The sequence below is a fragment of the Suillus subalutaceus genome (assembly GCF_016647625.1).
Source record: "Suillus subalutaceus strain FC151 chromosome Unknown DFJ58scaffold_122, whole genome shotgun sequence".
NCBI classification, from domain to species: Eukaryota; Fungi; Basidiomycota; class Agaricomycetes; order Boletales; family Suillaceae; genus Suillus; species Suillus subalutaceus.
Genome location: NW_024540371.1, coordinates 102,126 through 120,674, shown reverse-complemented (window position 1 = coordinate 120,674; position 18,549 = coordinate 102,126). Strand labels below are relative to the sequence as shown.

General features: G+C 48.9%; 3 protein-coding genes across 3 annotated transcripts; 2 read left to right on the top strand and 1 right to left on the bottom strand.

The window, feature by feature from the left end:
- Nucleotides 1–260: 260 nt before the first annotated feature.
- DFJ58DRAFT_69811 (uncharacterized protein) lies at nucleotides 261–831 on the top strand. The gene is made up of 3 exons (XM_041383522.1): nucleotides 261–283; nucleotides 338–558; nucleotides 615–831. Exons 2-3 carry the CDS (start codon nucleotides 409–411, stop codon nucleotides 696–698), a joined length of 234 nt encoding a protein of 77 aa, XP_041239650.1. The 5' UTR covers nucleotides 261–283; nucleotides 338–408; the 3' UTR covers nucleotides 699–831.
- Nucleotides 832–1,844: 1,013 nt separating this feature from the next.
- Nucleotides 1,845–3,785, top strand: DFJ58DRAFT_748351 (uncharacterized protein). Its single transcript, XM_041387585.1, has 4 exons — nucleotides 1,845–2,106; nucleotides 2,160–2,333; nucleotides 2,387–2,725; nucleotides 2,783–3,785. The coding sequence occupies exons 2-4, from the start codon at nucleotides 2,163–2,165 to the stop codon at nucleotides 3,611–3,613; spliced, it is 1,341 nt and encodes a 446-aa protein (XP_041239649.1). The 5' UTR covers nucleotides 1,845–2,106; nucleotides 2,160–2,162; the 3' UTR covers nucleotides 3,614–3,785.
- A 3,534-nt stretch (nucleotides 3,786–7,319) lies between these two features.
- Nucleotides 7,320–10,134, bottom strand: DFJ58DRAFT_748350 (kinase-like domain-containing protein). The gene is made up of 8 exons (XM_041387584.1): nucleotides 9,824–10,134; nucleotides 9,710–9,776; nucleotides 9,525–9,660; nucleotides 9,376–9,494; nucleotides 8,567–9,323; nucleotides 8,222–8,508; nucleotides 7,946–8,174; nucleotides 7,320–7,894 (listed from the first exon to the last, which is right to left on the bottom strand). The coding sequence occupies exons 1-8, from the start codon at nucleotides 10,042–10,044 to the stop codon at nucleotides 7,425–7,427; spliced, it is 2,286 nt and encodes a 761-aa protein (XP_041239648.1). The 5' UTR covers nucleotides 10,045–10,134; the 3' UTR covers nucleotides 7,320–7,424.
- Nucleotides 10,135–18,549: the final 8,415 nt, after the last annotated feature.

Genomic DNA, 18,549 nt, shown 5'->3' with positions numbered 1-18,549 from the left:
TGACCGACATCTGTTCAGGTGCGATTTGGAGGAGTTCCGAATCAGCCACAATGAGCTCAAATTTACGGCTTGTTACAATCTTTGCTGTGAGTTTTTTCCTTTGAGCCGTTTCAATTATGCGATGTAGATAAGCCTGGAGATCCTTGCTCCAATTTTCCAACAGACCTTGCGTGGCAGCTTACTGGTATTGCAGGTATTTTCTGTTCGTTAAGGCACAATCGTGCAAGAAGAATTTAATGTTTGTTTGACGCGAGGCTGTTAAGAGGATTCTGGTGGATCAGCGGTGGATAAGTCCTTCCTAAAATGCATACTCATAATAACGAAGAATGTTATTCAGTATATAAAAGCAAGATGTCTTCCTACTAACCCTTCAGACATATTTGATCCCATATCACATCCTCACTCATAATGCGTTTCTCCTCTGCAATTGTCCTCGCCGTCGTTGCTGCTTTAGCATCATCAATCTCTGCCACGCCCGTTGCCGATGCTGGCACCGAGACATGTGCCACCTGGTGTATACATGATAGACAATGTAGCACCTGCCCTGGGCGCAAATGCGTGAGTTTCAGTGGTTTGCGTCCTGGATTTAACTACATGACTAACCGGCACGGCAGACCTTCCCTTGGTGCGATGTGAGTCGTGTTTTTTCTTTCACGTCGGTACAGTATGGTTCACGACACCGACGCATGAATTACTAGACGAGGGTCTTCCCACCGTCCTAGTGAGTCGTGTTTCTGCTTTCACATCGATGCAGTATGGTTCATGGCACTGACGCGTGAGTTACTATATGAGGTCCTTCCCACTATCCAAGTTGGTCGTGTTTTTCTGCTTTCACGCCGGTGCAGTATGGTTCATGGCGCTGACGCATGAGTTGCTAGGTGAGGCTTTGAGGCCTTCTGCTGACTTTTGACTCAGTTTCCTTTTTGATGTTCACCAGCACTTAGATATTTCGTGTCGGCTTTTCTCTTTTTTTTTCATTTCTCAGTTTCGTGCCCCTCTGTTTCGATAGTTGTTGTTGTGGTCGCCCGGCATCTCGCCTCTCTCTGATGGGAGTCCGGGGAGTAGGGAAGGGGGGAAAACCATATTTTGATAACTATCAGCCGGTCCGCGAGCCTCATTGCACGCTCTGGATGTGCAAATTTATATATATGTCGATCATACTGGACTCCGAGCACTAAAGTGGGTATTTGGAACCCAGACACCCACTTTAGTGCTCGGAGAGGATTTTGCAGAATGGCATGCTGTCTGCCATTTCACACGTAGAAATCACTTTCCTTACTAGGGTTCGGCGTTGCAGGCGCTCGCTCAAAGCGAGACCTCAGGCCTCAGGCCTCAGTACTATTCAGTACTCAATGTTGCAACGTCGACATAAGTACCGAGGCTGAGAAGATGTTGGGGAGAACTAGTAATGGTGCTTGACATGGTAGCATAGAGTAGAGGCTGTGTCGGACTTGACAAGGTGGGGTCGATACTTGAGACAATTGCACACTGTAAGTACTTAGTACTGGATGCAGTATCCCAGGGCCTGTAGTACGCAAATGGACACTCATATATCGAGGAACCTTTAATCAAAGTTTAAAGTGTTTGGAGAGCGACATAAAATGAAGGATTTGTGGCAGTGTCGCATTACATACGCCGCGTCAATGCTCGCCCTGTGCTTATTTAATCCCGGGCCTGCTCGGTAGCTTCACCCTAGGGCTTCACAGGACCCATACGAAATTAACCTATATGCCGTTCCACCTGCGGGGCTACGTGGCACATGCTTTGTAAACGGACCAGACCCGACCAAGTTTGTCATGGCTGCCAAATGGAGTCATGACTGAGTCCAGTTTGTTCATCATTACATTTTCTTTTTTTTTGGACGAGCGATATATATTTGTAGCAACTGACAAGGTCTAGTTCTACAAGTATGCGCTATGGCGGAGTTCATGGAACACCGGTCCGAGGGAAAATGCACTTACGCACTCCCGCTTTCGCGGGGTGCCACACATTTTCTGATGGTTGCGATCCGTGCAGGGTACAGGCGGACTTGGTGCGCGAAACAGGAAATCATTCCTTTATACTAAAAGAGTCAAGACGCTCTGTATCGGTGGCTTCAAATAACAGGTGCAAGAGCTAATTATCGTCTGTCATTTTATCATTCTTACTCCTCCGAGCAGACAATGTCTCTCCCTAAGAACATTACCGTGCTTATTGTCGGCGCTGGCCCCGCAGGTCTCACAGCTGCTCTTTCTCTCGCCCACCACAGGTGCCATGACTTCGTTATCGTGGATGCCGTAGTCGAAGGACAGAATGTGTCGAGGGCGTTCGCCATACACTCTGCGACTGTTGAAGTAAGCCACCTGTGCGCTCATAAGAAGGCCCACTGATGTTCTTGTAATCTTAGGCTTTAGCCAGCATCGATGCAGCAGATGGCTTACTGTCTCGAGCCATCAAGGGGAAGAGTGTCAGAATCACATCGCGTAGTTCACAGATCTTTGAGGTCAAATTCGACCCTCTAAAGAGACATTCCGTCCACCCTTACGCGCTCTACATCCCTCAAAATGTGACGGAGCTTGTACTTGGGCAGAAGTTGCAGAGCCTCGGTGTTCAAGTGCACCGTCCACACAGGGTAGTAGGAATGAAACAGAACGAGAAGGACTCTCGCATCACCGACGTGTCCTTTGAGGACGGTCAAGTCATCAGAGCTAGATATATTATCGGCGCGGATGGCGCCCGCTCAATTGTGAGACCTCTGTGCCTGCTAACTTAGCTTGGTGGAACGTCTGACGACCATTTTCAGATCCGTACCATCGCCGGTATAGGGTTCTCTGACCCAGAAGGCCCAAACCTAGCCAATAACCCATTGACTCAAATGATCTTTGCAGATGTCACATTCGAGCCTGAACCTGTCGATCCACTAACCCTCGAGGGCCACCTTAACGCCACAGTTTTTTCAGGCAATTTATTTATACTTCTACCGTTCGGCAACCGCTTCAATGCGGCATTGACACGAGATGGAGAGCCCACTATGAGATCTGTCTTCCGTGTAGGTTGTGGCGTACCTTTAAAGAATGGAGAGCCCCTCCATACTCCACCGAAAGAGTACATCCAGGACTTGATCGACAAATACGGGCCAGCGTGTATAACATCAGATCCATCTCTTAACCCAACACCTGTCAAAGTCGACCAGCTGGTCTGGTCGACACGTTTCAGAACCCATTCTGCCATCGCCGACCGCACCTTCACGCGTTTTGGAGCTGCTATTTTTCTAGTAGGCGACGCAGCCCATATACATTCACCTTTGGGCGGCCAGGGCATGAACCTGGGCATCAGGGACGCGATCTTCCTGGCAGAGGTTATCACAAAGCACATTCAAGCGTCTGTAGAGAATCCCGTTGTGGATGATATCATGTTGCAGGAAATTGCGGACGTGCGTCATGCGCGAGCGCTGGAAATCATCGGTTTTACCAAGACGCTTCTGAATCTCGCAAGCTTTACCTACGATTCATACGCTTGGTGGATGCCATGTAGTAGGGCCTCCATTCGCGATCTGATACTGAGGATCTTGGGCAGATTTGATTACGTGCAGTCGAAGGTTGCATGGAGCCTGAGTGGGCTTGGAAGGCGATAATCGGATGGTTTGGTCACCGCATTTTGTATACGATAAATCACGACATTTCAAATTTCAATTTCAAAGATAGGAGAGACATAGAAGTATCAAATATTCTCAAGTGGTGCACTGGCTCCTGACCATTTGGAGGGAGGTGCCGAACAGGTTGATTGTGATGAAGACAGTGAGCGCGACTGGTAACAGACCACACATCGTAAACTATTTTTACAAGATGAAGCAACATATATATATAATGATGCGATGTGGCCCTCCAATCCCCTTTGTGTGTGGGTTTCATCTTCGTACGCTTAGTGGTGAACATCCTGCTTAATGAATGCGACGGCTTTCGCAGGGCGAGGCTTAAAAGAACACTTGAGGGGCTTCAGATAGCAAGAATTCTGTCCAACTAGACCAGCGCGGGACGTGATAAGATATGTGACATACCTGATCTGATGGGATCACCTGAGTCTGGGATTGATCCATCGTCAGGTACATGAACTGAATGTGGACCAACCTCAGACTCAGGTGATACTGTTCTCGATGACTTTAGAGATATAGAATACGGCCAGTGACATTGCGGTGGACATCCAGACGCAGACTGCAGTAAGGTGGAGAACTATACATCAAAAGCAAGAGATGTCAGAATGTTTATCGGCGCTTCTGTGAGTCGGGCATACCTGAACAGATACTGCAGAGTAGCTAGCATTCCACAAATAACCAACTCCATGCTTACGGTCACAAGGTGCTTCCTCAGCTTTCATCTATCCCATTCGGCACAGTTTGGTAATGTCATTAGTGAGCGCTTGAGCACTAAGAAATCGATCAGATTCGTTTCGATGGAAAACTACTGGTCTGCAGCACTAACCTATCGAGACTCGCGATTCATCTCATCCTAAGACACTCTGGATCGTCACATAAGCAGTAAGCACCCATTCTGAAAATCATTTGGCGTTTTAGTTTCTCAAACCATAACGACGCAGAGTCTCGGTGCGGATCCTGTAGCGTCCGTCGGTGTATAGTAGGACGATACACTGTTGAAGAAGTTTGCAATTAAAGGCGAGGTTGAGATTTGGGTTACCGGAGCGGCGGAGACGAATGATGGATGTGTTAGGTACTTGTGACAGCCGATGTCTTCGATGTTTGGAGAACTTGTTCTGCGCGTTGCAATTGCCCGATGTCCAGGATCATGATGTACTTACTACTGGCAGTGCCGCAGTGGTTGGTCACCGCCAAGTGACCCAAGTCAATGATGATGATATTACCGTGAGCTTCGAGCTCTGCTGTTTTTTGCAATTGAACACCGGTGTATTTCGGTCTCCGATCAGGCCCGTATACACTAGTACAGTTAAAGAAGGAACGACCATCTTTGTCCAACTTGAAGTAAGACTCCTTACGAACTTTACGGTATCCGAATCGTTCAGACAAGGCAAGTCTTTTTGATGATCAAAAGATGAACCATGCGCTCGGGCTCAGCGCTACTCGGCGGCTATGTTTTAAATCTTAATCAGGGCTGAGCAGCGTGGTTGTATGTTGAAGGTTCTGATTTGAAGTGGCAGTGGGTCGGCTATGCCAAATTCGACCCTCGGAGCAGTGCACTGTCCTTACTGAGTTATACGTCTAGGTACTACTGCTGGTGCCACTACATCCATGCATGTGTTTGCGCCGCCCAATACGCGCGGTTAGTCCATTCTCTGCTACGTAATAAAATTCTGTAGCTATAAAAGCCCTGGATGGTGACGATCGTCTTTGTTGTACGTTTACCAAGTTCACTAATTCCAATATGACATACGTCTCAAATGATCCGAATAGCACTTACCTCAATGATCCTGCTTGGTGGCCATTTCTCGTTTGGACTCGTGCTTACAGCAATTTTGCAGGTTCGTGGAGAGCAACTCAGATGTAAAATGTTGGTGACGTCTCACTAACTTTAACTATGTTTTCGCAGTTGCATCCTCTGTTGTAGTGGTATACGATTGGGGTGAGCGAAATAACACCGTGACTTCCAGAGGGGATCGCTGATATCTACATGATATCAAAGCATTGACATTTGGACAAGAGGTAAGTTGATCGTACCATCCTCGGCCCAGCCATCTCACTAAGAATGTTCTTACAGCTCGAGCTGGTCTGGGTGAGAAAGGTTTATATCAGAAGCTCAGACGGGATAATTCAATCGTTTCCGGACAGAAGCAAGGCTGGTCTCTCATAAATCTGTTATATATCATTGTGAGTAGCCTGTGCTAGTAGTTCGTGCAATGAGCTACAGTCGAGAAGTTGTGCTAACTTTGACATATGATAGGTGCGCTATTTTGGAATACTATATTCTGTGTATGTTTGGGAGGTGGATAACTCCGTGCTGCGCTAATGATGTTATCTCTCATAATCAGCATCAACTTCCTAGGTATGTATCCTCAAATACGCTCATTCGGTTTGACTGACGGCATGAAGGGAATGTTCCAATCTCGAATACAGATATAGTGGGCATTCCACCGATGCCTACCCAACTAAGTACTAACTACCCACCTCCATAGGGGTGAGTGACATTCTTGGTCGCCTTGTTTCTTCAACATAACGACTGCCACAGATGTAAGTTTGTTTAACGCATCGAGTATACCTACGCACATCAGTAACTAATTTTTCAGGCAATTTTTATTACTTGCTGCAAGCATGGACACCTGTCGTCGTCAATGCTATGTTAGGGGGTGAGCTCAGTTGTGATATCTTACTGATGCTGTCTTGACTGACATACCATGCAAGTCATCATAATGACTCGGATATACGCCATGTATCAGCAATCCAAAACGATACTTATCCTTCTCATCGTAGTCTTGCTGGCTTCTACCATCGCCTCTGGAGTTGTTTTGGGCATGGGAAACATCGGTGTTTCAGGGAGTAAGCTATTGATAAAAGCCTTAAGCACACGAGACTCACGGACAGATACTAGAGGAATTCGTCATTTCTGGCTATTATATCTGTCTTGTCCAGATCACCAGAGGCAAGATGAACCTAAATCACGAGATGGTGATACCCACCGCTATATGGGAGATCTTCGCCTTCTTTCTTGCAGTCTGGATTGTTATAAAACGCTTCTGTGAAATGCGACGATCGCCAACCGGATCCTCCATTGGAGACTGTTTCAAGATGTTGATCAAAAGTCACACGTTGTACTTTCTAGCGTGAGTTCAGTTATTTAACGATTAGTATCTTACTGATGTTCTGCATGCCCTAGCTTTGCTGCTGTGGCTTGCTTCAACCTTGGCGACCTGTCTCCAACTTTGCTGGTGCGCCGATCCACGAGTGACTCGCACCTGCATCTGACCACTCCCCTTCATTTCTATTACAGCACTCAACAGCCGTTGCAGCTGATATTTATGCCGGCGCTCTCCGAGTTGCGCGAGTGCTGCAGATGTTTGTGCTGGGACCCACGTCTGATCCTTAGCATTCGGGAATATCACACTAAGCTCGTGTCTAGGTCTGATGGGGGAAGCGGTATAACTACCATGGCTTTCCAGACTCTTGGACATGTACCGACTGGTGAAGTGTAACTGGACACAACTCAAGTGATCGACCCTGTGTAATGTGGTTATTATTATTACATTGAGGATGAATGTAGCAGTATCTAGGTGTACGGGATACGATAAAAGGTGTATTGGGCCTCTGGCCTCACCAGCCATTATTGATTTGATCTACTCTGAAGTGCTCGAGCATGATTTAGTAGGCTCTTGTAGTATGACCGGGACCCATTGCAAGTCAACGCACGAGGATAAATTCGATTGAAATCGTGTTGAGTCTTCTGCAAGGTCCAGTATTATGTTCGCTTGCGCAAGGCTGGAAATTAGGGACGACTTTCTTTCTCCTTTGCGCGCGAGACTATCTTCCTCCGCCAAAGAAAGCGAGGGATCATGACCTGTAGCGTAGTTAAATCTCCTTTTGTGAATCGGACATCGAACTTATACTCTTCGGGCACCAGTGTACCTATGTCGGTACTTCCATCCAGTGGGTCAAATCTCGTATCTCCTGTCCACCCTTCCTTCTCCATCATCTGGCTGAACAACTGTCTCAACAACGCGTAGTTTGGCTTGTCTTCGAACTCCAGACTACGGCAGTGATCGAAGTACGTCGTGAATTCGGGAGGAGAACGCGCGAGCAGGTCACAAAATGCTGCCGACCCAGCTTTCATCTCCCCCATTCGACGCAAATAGGCCTCTTCGTTTGGTGCATAGATTTCTTGCCAGGGAAGACAGCCATGCAAGAAAGATAGTAGGACATTGCCCAATGCTTCAAGATCGTCTCGCCGTCCTTGTTCTGCTCCTCGCTCGTTAGCCCTGAGCAGGAATTAGAATGATGTTCACGAACCTCGCCCGAAGTGCACATTGTAGCTCGAATACGGCATGGTCCCCAATGCATCGCGACCTTCACGGTATGGTATGTGTACTCCTGTGGATGGGTCGATGTATAGCTTCGCCAAACCAAAGTCGAATAGATAGACTATGTGAGACTTTTCCCCGACGCCCATCGCGAAATTTTCAGGCCTGATGTCTCGCAGGATGACTCCTCGCGAATGGGCGAATTCGACTCTGTTGAACTGACAAAAATCAATATCAGACCGGCGCGAGTGTTCAACGCACTTACCATTTGGACTCCGAGCATGATTACGGTCTTCCGAGGAAGCTCGCTCCTCGACAGTCTGCGAAGCTGTTCGAGATTCGCACCTAGTTGTTCGAGAACCAAGACATACGATCCTCGATCCAGACCACTCCATTTGAACGACGGTATACCCGGATGACCACGCAGGAGGCTATACACCAGAGCTTCGTAAAGTACTACGCAAGGCATGTCTGGTGTGTCCTCCGATGCAGTCCCTGATTTGAGTGCAACTTCCGAGCCGGTGAGAACGTGGAAAGCACTCGTTACATATCCTGTAAGGTCACAGCCCATCAGAGAGTGTGAAACAGACAAGTATGCATATGAACGTACCAGAGCTTCCAGCTCCAAGTAATTTCGTCATCTGATACATGCCACGGACACGCGCCGGTGGTGTTAGAAAGCCAATATGAGGTTGCATCCGAGGCGGTGAAGGACAATGGACAAGCGAGGTGTTTTGCAGCTTTACCGGTAGAGCTTGCAATCCGTCTATCAACAGGGTGGGCTGACTTGTCCTGAGGTTGACTCCCGATCCCAGGTCTCCAGGACGTCGAACAAGAACCGTTGGGAAGCCCGCCATGCTTGCCGGTTCCATCACCTGGTAACAGCTGGATGTCACTACAAGAACTTGGTTTTTTTCGGCGGTACTGCATGCTAAGCGACAGCGCTCCAAGAAGCCCGAAAACATAGAATGGTTTTGGCTAAAGAGATTCGAAAGAGGCAGGGGTTCATCGTTAACATTGAGACCAGATGGAAGTTGGGGAAGTGAAAACGACTTTGCGTCCGGGATCGGAAGACCGATCAGTGCATAACCCTGATCCAGGAGCGTCCCTACAGCCGCGTCTGCATCGGCATATAAACCAGGTTGCAGTATAGTCTGTACAGCTTCGCGGAGTACTAGTTCGCTTAGCGGCGCTTCCAAAATGCAGACATCCTCCAGAGCTTGTCGCACGATGGCGGTATAGGGTGCATCAGAATTGTCTCTGTGTCTCATAAGTTCACATTCGAGATACAATTCAGACAGTCGGTGTCTGTCGGGATGCGTTGGCGATAGCAGACGCATAGCATCATTTATTGCACCGTCACGATCCTGATTGTGTGTGAGCAGCTCACACGCACGGGGTTTACATATGTAAACTCACTAAGATGGTACCAAAGAGGTCAAAAGCGATAACTCTAGTGGACGGAGCAGACACAGGAGACATGTAGTCCGGGATGAGGTCGAGTTCGACATAGGGCTCGTTATCGTAGTCCCAAATATCTGACAATTGTGAGCTTTATCGGGGGTCACCGTCAAAAGGAACCTTCATTGACCCGAGAATTAGAGCAGATTCCTTGATATTTTCATCGAAGGTCGGTATATTCCCACAAAATGAGGAATCGGGAAGAAGGAGGCTCCTCTGTCGAGCCTCGTGCGCACGATCAAACTACGAAAGCCTTCCGTTAGAAGTCGCGGGCGATGTCTTAGTGGCCTACCTTTCTCAACTTCAAAGCCCAGTTCACAGCGAAAGTTACATCCGTCCATGAGTAGTCTGCAGTAAGTCTGGAACGAGTGAGGGTCACAAAGTGCACTAAAGAGAGATAACATACTGATTATACAGAAGTAAATTTTGATAAATGGACGGTGGTTCGACAGCAGACAAGTCGAAACTGTGTGGTTCCAAATATTCGAAAACATAACCATTGTGTTTGCGCTCCCAGTCGCTCTGTTTATTATAGGCATTCCACGTGTGCCATTCGTCCCCCCACCGGTTCGCTGCCACCAGACGAGCGCTCGTCAGTTGAGTATTTGACTTGCAGGATTCTGTCATAGTCGTCCAAGACCGAACGACAGAAGGTGAGATAACTAGAATGTTCAAGTTGATGCGGGAGGTGAGCCACAGAGCGTGGCAGTTTGATTTCGATATGCTCGAGAAGCTTCGGAAATGTATGGACATAGAGAGTACCCCCCTTCTGGATGTAAGGGGGGCTCGATGTGCAACATCTTGCGGCGTTCATCCAGTGACGATCCAAGAGCAAAGTAGCACCCCTCATTCACTCCACTTGGTTTCTGAGGTGATATAACAAATAAAAAATCTCCTTCGCGCCAATCGTCATCGTACCCAATGTCTTTGCGTGAGATCCGCAACGCTAGAAAAGGGCGAGTTGTTAGGGAAGCCGCTTTTAAAATACCATAGTCGGAGGTCCAATAAGCCGAACGCCGAGGCATAAATTCTGCAACAACGAGAGTGTGAGGCATTCAGAAAGTCCCAGAATTGGCCAGTCAGTGTAGGGATTTCAAAGGACACGCTCAGGAGCCAAGGCTTAGGAGTTCGACTCAAATTTGATCTTACCGAATAAGGAAGGTGGGTCGACTTCTGCTTCTGCTTCAGCTTCGACATAACTACGACAAGCATTAAAAATTATTTCAGGCTTCTTCTCACCGGCTCTCTGATGCGCCTCCATCATTCGTCTCCGGTAACCCAAATCTCAACCTCGCCTTAATTGCAAACCTCTTCAACAGTGTATTGTCCTACTATACACCGACGGACGCTACAGGATCCGCACCGAGACACTGCGTCGTTATGGTTTGGGAAACTAAAACATCAAACTATTTTCAGGATGGGTGCTCACTACTTATGTGACGATCCAGAATATCTTAGGATGAGATGAATCGCGAGTCTCGATAAGTTAGCGCTACAGTAGTTTTCCATCGAAACGAATCTGATCGATTTCTCGGTGCTCAAGCGCTCACTAATGACATTGCCAAACTGTGTCGAATGGGAGAGATGAAAGCTGAGGCAGCACCTTGTGATCTTAAGCATGGAGTTGGTTACGTGTGGAATGCTAGCTTTCTACTCTGCAGTATCTGTTCAGGTATGCCCGACTCACAGAAGCGCCGATAAACATTCCGATATCTCTTACTTTTGATATGTGTAGTTCTCCACCTTACTGTAGTCTCCGTCTGGATGTCCACCGCAATGTCACTGGCCGTATTCTATATCTCCAAAGTCATCGAGAACAGTATCACCTGAATCTGAGGTTGGTCCACATTCAGCTCCTGTAGCCTGATAGTGGATCAACCCCAGACTCAGGTGTCTCATCGGATCAGGTATGTCACATATCTTATCACGTCCCGCGCTGGTCTAGTTAGACACAATTCCTGCTACCTGAAGCTCCTCAAGTGTTCTGTTAAGCCTCGCCCTGCGAAAGCCGTCGCATTCATTGAGCAGGATGTTCACTACTGAGCGTACGAAGATGAAACCCACACACGAAGGGGATTGGAGGGCCACATCGCATCATCATATATATATGTTACTTCATCTTGTAAAAATAATTTACGGTCTGTTATCAGTCGCGCTCACTGTCTTCGTCACAATCAACCTGTCCGGCACCTCCCTCCAAATGGTCAGGAGCCAGTGCACCACTTGAGAATGTTTGATACTTCTGTGTCTCTCCTATCTTTGAAAATAGAAATAGAGATGTCGTGAATTATCTTATACAAAATGTGGTGACCAAATCATCCGATTACCGTCTTCCAAGCCCACTCAGGCCCCATGCAACCTTCGACTGCACGTAATCAAATCTGCCCAAGATCCTCAGTATCAGATCGCGGATGGAGGCCCTACTACACGGCATCCACCAAGCGTATGGATTGTAGGTGTGCCGCCGAACAGCACAGGATGTGGTGCAGGGAGCTGATATGGAGTGGGAATGTCGCCAGGGAAGATGCCTTACGAGGTGCTTGGATGGAATGGGATCGCGTTGACAGGTTACAGTGAATACAAATGACGTACGTACGGTGCTGTCAAGAAGGTACAAGGTACAGAGAGGGAATGAATTTCGGGAGGAAAAGTCGATTGTACCCAGCTATTGAATGCGGGAGAACGGGTAAAGAAATCGGCACTCCGAGGCAAATACATGGATAGGATATCGCTGTACATGATCATAGACACGACCTATGTGGGAGTAGTTGGACGCGAGAGTCGCAGTGCAGGCGAGGACAAACGGGGAGCAGGGAAGCACAGGGAAACCTGCCGGTGGGGAGTGACCTAAGAAATATTAGGCGACACCTTGATGGTCATGAGGCATCTGTCTGAAGTTATTGAGTGGAAAAGGAGCGATGTACGCTGACAGTATGATTGGACGAGCTCGACAGATCGGAGAAGAAATTGGCAGATGCCGGCAAGGGCCGGTGGAGTCGGGAACTGGCGCGTCAGCGGCGCTACGATGTAGATTATATAACGAGGAGCCCCATCTTGGGAATTAAGGTTTTGCTCACCTCTTGCATGGTTGTGGTACGAGTTCAAGGGCCTAGGCCTTGGGCCTTGGCAATCATCAGTTCTAGTGACCTTGTAAACAAGGTAACAACCGTCATAGCAGACATGCCGACATGGAGCTGGCGCCCGTCGATCTTCATTGCTACCCACTACGCACCACATCGCTTCTAGTTCCATTTTCACCAAGACACCTCTTACACACACACACACACCCATCTTTCCCACTTCCTCAATGGATGAAAACAATCTTGCTCGGAAGAAGCGCTGGGGGCGGCCGAAGTCAAGTCGTTCAGACCCTCATTTGGTAGAGGAGAGAGGCAGGATGGCAACCAGTCAAGATGTGTGGACTTCTGTCTTTACAACTATGCTTTGTTTCTAATGATTACAGCCGTCCTTTCTCTCGCCTTTGAGGAATGGGTCTCGTGGACGAATTTTGGGGCTGGCCCCCAAGTTATTCGGCAAGGTGACCAAGCGCTTCGCTCGAAGTGCTCAACAGTCTCTCAACCCTGAATACATGGCTGCAAGTTCCAGCATACAGGACACCCAACCCGTTCAGTCAACTCAAGTATGTACAATCTCAACTCTGAGTGTGCCCCGTGTGCCATGATTGCTACTAATCGCTTCTGCAGGATTTCAGCGCTTCCACTCTCGAACCGAATCTTGAGCAATCTTCCAATTCAGGGATTGCAGTAGTCAGTTCGACTAACGAAGTTCGAAACATTCTCATCTGTCTCTTTTGACAATGTGCTGACGTCTATACTCAGGCCGAACATCTTGACCCGAAGTCTGTGAACAAAAGAATCGCCAATGCTGCCAAAGGTCTTGCAGGCATCGGCCAGGTCCCAACAATAGTCCAACGTACTTCTTCAGCGGCCAACAACCTGCAATCTGTTTCTGATACGGACGACACATTCTCTGCGTTGCTCAGACCCTTGAAGGCATTCAACATTGTTGCCAACGAGATCGCAAATGTACAACCATCTATCTCTCTTCTGTACGCGACTAACTTTCATGCGTAGGTCCATCCCTATGCGAAGGTGGCACTGAGTATCTTTACTTGCGCGTCCAAGGTAGGCTTCTTTCTTATGTAATCGTTGCCATCGCAGGTTGACGAAATTTCGGTAACAGATGATTCTCGATCAGGCAGACCGTGACGTCGCTGTTTCCAGTCTGCTCTCAAAGATATCTGAAGTCTATACCTTCATCACGGAAAAGGAGGAGTTGGCTAAAATTGAATCCATGCTAGCGATATATGGGAAGATAGCGCAGCAGACATTGGAGTGCGCTGATTTTATCAGCCATTACTCTGAGACGAAGAGCGCCTGTGAGTTGGTCCCACTGTTTCGTCCCCTAAGACTCAATGTTACCTGTTTGTATAGGGATAAGGCTTGGCAAGCACGTTTTCGATGAAACGGACATCACGATCCAAAGCTACAGCAATATTCTCGATGCTCTCATGCAGCAATTCCGAGACCGAGCGGCTCGTGACACTGTTGTGGTCATTCACCATATGGGTAAGAGACGCTTTCAGATCTCTTTGAGCCTCTGACATTCCACGACCCCTGGTATAGCTGAGAGTCTGGACCTGTTCGGCATGGAGTGCGCAACAGGTGCCGGATTGAATACGTCTAAATGTTGTTTGCCCAATACTCGGCAAGACCTTCGGAAGGATATTCCAGGATTGGATCAGCAGTACCGAGGAGGGCGCTCCACGTGTCTATTGGTTGTCCGGCACAGCAGGCAAGGGTAAATCGGCTGTTGCCCATACAATAGCCAATTGGCATGTTGAAAATGGTGGCCTTGGCTCATGCTTCTGCTTCGATCGTACTCGGCAGGCGGATCGCCGTCAGGACAAAATATTCACGACCATAGCAAGGGAATTGGCGGACTGCAACCCTATCATGCGGCGAGCCTTGGCGCAAGCAGTTCGTGATCACGACGGGCTCAAGCGCACTCCAGATGTCACAAAACAATGGCAGGAACTGATCGTCGGACCGACAAGCATAGCCTCAAAAGCCGTCGCTGCACCCATCTTGATTGTCATCGAGGCATTGGATGAGAGTGGAGACGCTGATTCCCGGGAACAGATTCTTCGTCTGCTCGCTGGCAAACTGAACACTTCCACCTCACAATTATCCGAACTCCCAGCCAACTTCCGCATTCTCCTGACTTCCCGTCCACTCGAAGATATTCACAAGGTTCTGCACGCCGCACCACACGTTCGCCATATTTCTCTTGATGAAGTTTCGCCTACGTCGACAGAACTCGACATTCAACTTTATATCTCCCATAAGCTGGAAGACCTGCATCACGTCTTCAACGATGCGCACCTCAAGGTGCTCGCTCTAAAATCTGATGGCCTCTTTGAATGGGCTCGTCTTACCTGCGAGTATATCAAGGGCACTAACAGAGTCGGCCCGGATCCGATGGAACGCTTCGAAGCTGTGGTTGCTGGAGCATCTGCAAAAGGAACGCGTCTACTGGATGACATGTATAGGCGCATCCTGGCAGAAATTATGCCCGAGGATGACCGCGAGGACACGATCCACCTGTATCGCTCAGTGATGGGGCAAGTCCTTGGATCATTGGAACCGCTTCCTATGGATGCATTGGCGGCTGTGCGACTACACTTTTCACCCAGGACCAGTCGTTACAAAGTAGAAAGGGTCATTGGGCCGCTGGGCTCGCTGTTGACTTGGACCACAGATTCCCAAACTCCCATTCGTCCCCTTCACGCGTCCTTCTACGACTTTCTCACAGACAAATCGCGCAGTCTTGACTTCTTCGTTGACGTGTCATCAGTACAGAGCGACCTCGCGTTTGCCTCACTTCGGGTCATGGAGCGCGGACTTCGTTTCAACATCTGCTCCTTAGAGAATTCTTACTTGCTCAACTCTTCTGTCCCTAAATTGGAGAAACGAGTGAAGGACTCTATTTCGACTGAATTATCATACTCATGTCGTTTCTGGGGGTTTCATGTCAGCTCTACGTCCTTTGAATCGTCGCTAGCTAAGGAAGTAGAAGCTTTCTTCGATGGAGAGCGCCTTCTTTGGTGGTTGGAGGCGCTGGCTCTGATGAAAAGCCTTAGTGACTCGGCAGTGACCCTCTTATCTATCGCAGATTGGTTTTCGGTGCGTAGCTCAAGCTCATTCTTTAGCCAACAAATTCTTACGAGTAGTGGGGTGATCGTAGGGTCATGCCGAGTTTACGCATGTTAGTGACGCCACCAGGGATACCCTGCGTTTCATCCGAACTTTCGCAGCGACTATTTTACGCAGCACTCCCCATTTATACTTGTCCGCTCTACCGTTCGCTCCCACACAGTCAAGAATGTTTCGCAAGTTCGCTTCAAAGTTTCCTTGCACCCCCCGCATCGTTGCTGGCCATGTCGAAAATTGGCCTCAGATGGAAAAGATAATCCACACGAATGAGAGGGTTTGGTCGGTTGCAATGTCGCCAGATGGAAAACGCATCGCGTGTGGTTTATACAGTGGAACTATCCAGGTGTGGGATACGGAGACTGGCGAGGCATTGAGTGCCACTCTTCAAGGCCACACTCAACCTGTTATGTCCGTCGCATTTTCGCTGGATGGACATCGCATCGTTTCAGGTTCACGGGATACAACAGTCCGGGTGTGGGATGCGAAGACTGGGGAGGCATTAGGATCCCCTCTTCAAGGCCACGATGACCATGTTCGGTCTGTTGCAGTTTCACCGGATGGGAAACGCGTTGTGTCTGGATCGGAAGACAAGACAATTCGGGTGTGGGACATGGAGACTGGCGAGGCATTTGGTGCCCCACTCCGAGGGCACACGGACAGCGTTTGGTCTGTCACAATCTCACCGGACGGGAAATGTATCGTGTCTGGTTCGCAAGACAACACGATTCGGGTGTGGGGTATGGAGAACAGTGAGGCATTGGGCGCGCCTCTCCGAGGTCACACAGGTTGTGTTAATTCTGTCGCAATCTCGCAGGATGGGAAATGCATAGTCTCTGGTTCAGACGACAAGACGATTCGGGTGTGGGATATGGAGAGTGGCGAGGCATTGGGTACCCCTCTCCAAGGTCACACTGACGATGTAATGTCAGTTGCAATCTTGTCGGATGGAAACCGCATCGTGTCTGGTTCATCTGACCAGACGATCCGAGTGTGGGATGCGAAAACTGGTGTGGCATTAGGATCCCCTCTTCAAGGCCACACTAGCTTGATTTGGTCTGTTGCAATCTCGTCGGATGGAAGTCGCATAGTCTCTGGTTCAAACGACAAGACAATTCGTGTGTGGAATGCCGACACCATCACGGGCAAGGCATCGGTTGTCGCCCTCCAAAGCCACACTGGCTTCGTTAACTCTGTTGCAATCTCACCTGATGGACATCGCATCGTGTCTGGTTCAAATGACAAGACAGTTCGGGTGTGGGATATAGAGACTGGCGAGGCATTGGTTGCCCCTCTCCAAGGGCACACTCGATCTGTTCTGTCGGTCGCAATCTCGTCGGACGGGAAGAGCATTGTGTCTGGTTCAGCCGACAAGAACATCTGCACGTGGAATATGGAAACTGGGGAGGCATCGGGTGTTAGTCTCCATGGTCACACTGACTATGTTGCGTCTGTCGCAATCTCGCCGGACAGAAACTGTATTGTGTCTGGTTCAGACGACATGACAATCCGGGTGTGGAATATTGAGACTGGCGGGGTATATCCTCTCAGTGGGCACTCTGATTATGTTCGGTCTGTCGCAATTTCATCGGACGGAAATCACATAGTATCTGGTTCGGATGACAAGACAATTCAGGTGTGGGATATGGGGACTGGCAAGGCATCGAGTGCCCCGCTCCAAGGCCACACTGGTTATGTCTTCTCTGTTGCGATCTCGCCGGATGCATGTCGCATTGTATCTGGCTCAGGGGATACAACTATCCGTGTGTGGGATATGGGGACTGGCGAGCTGTTGGGAGCCCCTCTCCAAGGCCACGTTAACGACGTTAACACTGTTGTGATCTCCTCAGATGGCAATCGTATCGTGTCTGGCTCGGATGACCAAACCGTCCGGGTGTGGGATATGCAGACTGGCGAGGGAGTAGGTGCCCCTTTCCGAGGGCACACTGGACCCGTTCTGTCTGTCGCAATCTCGCCTGATGGTAAACGAATCGTGTCTGGGTCAAAAGACAAAACCATCCGAGTGTGGGACCTAGAATTTCTTCACCGATACCAACCATTTGAAGAATCTACAATATGTTTTTCATTCAACCCAACTCATGCACTTCATGCCTCCTCTTCCTTTCTCCAAGATGCTGAAACCCCAGCCCCATTCTGCACAAACGAGGAGGGATGGATTGTAGGTCCCAAAGGACGGCTGCTCCTCTGGATCCCGCTCACTTTCTACCCGTCCGCGATGTACCATAAGTATTCCCTAGGCAACACGCTGGTGATACCCAACAATCCCCCACAGCTGGACCTGAGTCGTGTCGCACACGGCACATTATGGCACAAGTGTCGGGAACAGTAATAGGTTTGTATCTGTCAGTGAAACTTCGGGCATGTACTTATGTTCATCGACCAAAGATCTATGCACTTCCTACAGAATACACGTTTGCATTCTTGCACTTCATTCTACTAATTAATGGGCTCGCTCTACTATACACGTCACTGAGAGTGTATCATCAGCCTTCATAATAGTGAAAGACTACTTATATAGTATATTGTGCTACTACACAACGGCACTGCGAGAACGTTGGTTATGTGGAGGAGGTGCCAAGCTGTTTACTGGGGAACTCATCCTCAGGATTCTCGCGTCCATGTTTCCATCAGTACTGAATAGAGAATGCCGTCTGCGGATGGAATATAGTCAAATGAGCTCCTGCTCAGGCCCGTGAGGCAGAAGCAGTTCGCCTTGTGGGCAATGTTCAGATGCCTCTCGGGCCAGAAGGAAGGGAGTCCTAATTGGAAGATGAAGCTGAGGTCAGAATCGATCAGCTGAGAGCATACGAAGTGGTGGCGCTAGAGGCCAGACATAGAAGGAGAATAGGGATTGGAGGTGGGAGTCTCATCTTCCCGC

What these genes read in the sequence shown, in the direction of transcription:
- DFJ58DRAFT_748350 (XM_041387584.1), bottom strand. Translation starts at nt 10,044, where the DNA reads ATGACAGAATCCTGCAAGTCAAATACTCAACTGACGAGCGCTCGTCTG. An exon ending in ACCTCTTTGGTACCATCTTA is followed by an intron (nt 9,324 to 9,375) that starts GTGAGTTTACAT and finishes ACACACAATCAG; the next exon opens with GATCGTGACGGTGCAATAAA. An exon ending in CAATGTGCACTTCGGGCGAG is followed by an intron (nt 7,895 to 7,945) that starts GTTCGTGAACAT and finishes AGCGAGGAGCAG; the next exon opens with AACAAGGACGGCGAGACGAT.
- DFJ58DRAFT_69811 (XM_041383522.1), top strand. Translation starts at nt 409, where the DNA reads ATGCGTTTCTCCTCTGCAATTGTCCTCGCCGTCGTTGCTGCTTTAGCA. An exon ending in CCTGCCCTGGGCGCAAATGC is followed by an intron (nt 559 to 614) that starts GTGAGTTTCAGT and finishes CCGGCACGGCAG; the next exon opens with ACCTTCCCTTGGTGCGATGT.
- DFJ58DRAFT_748351 (XM_041387585.1), top strand. Translation starts at nt 2,163, where the DNA reads ATGTCTCTCCCTAAGAACATTACCGTGCTTATTGTCGGCGCTGGCCCC. An exon ending in TACACTCTGCGACTGTTGAA is followed by an intron (nt 2,334 to 2,386) that starts GTAAGCCACCTG and finishes TTGTAATCTTAG; the next exon opens with GCTTTAGCCAGCATCGATGC. An exon ending in CGGATGGCGCCCGCTCAATT is followed by an intron (nt 2,726 to 2,782) that starts GTGAGACCTCTG and finishes GACCATTTTCAG; the next exon opens with ATCCGTACCATCGCCGGTAT.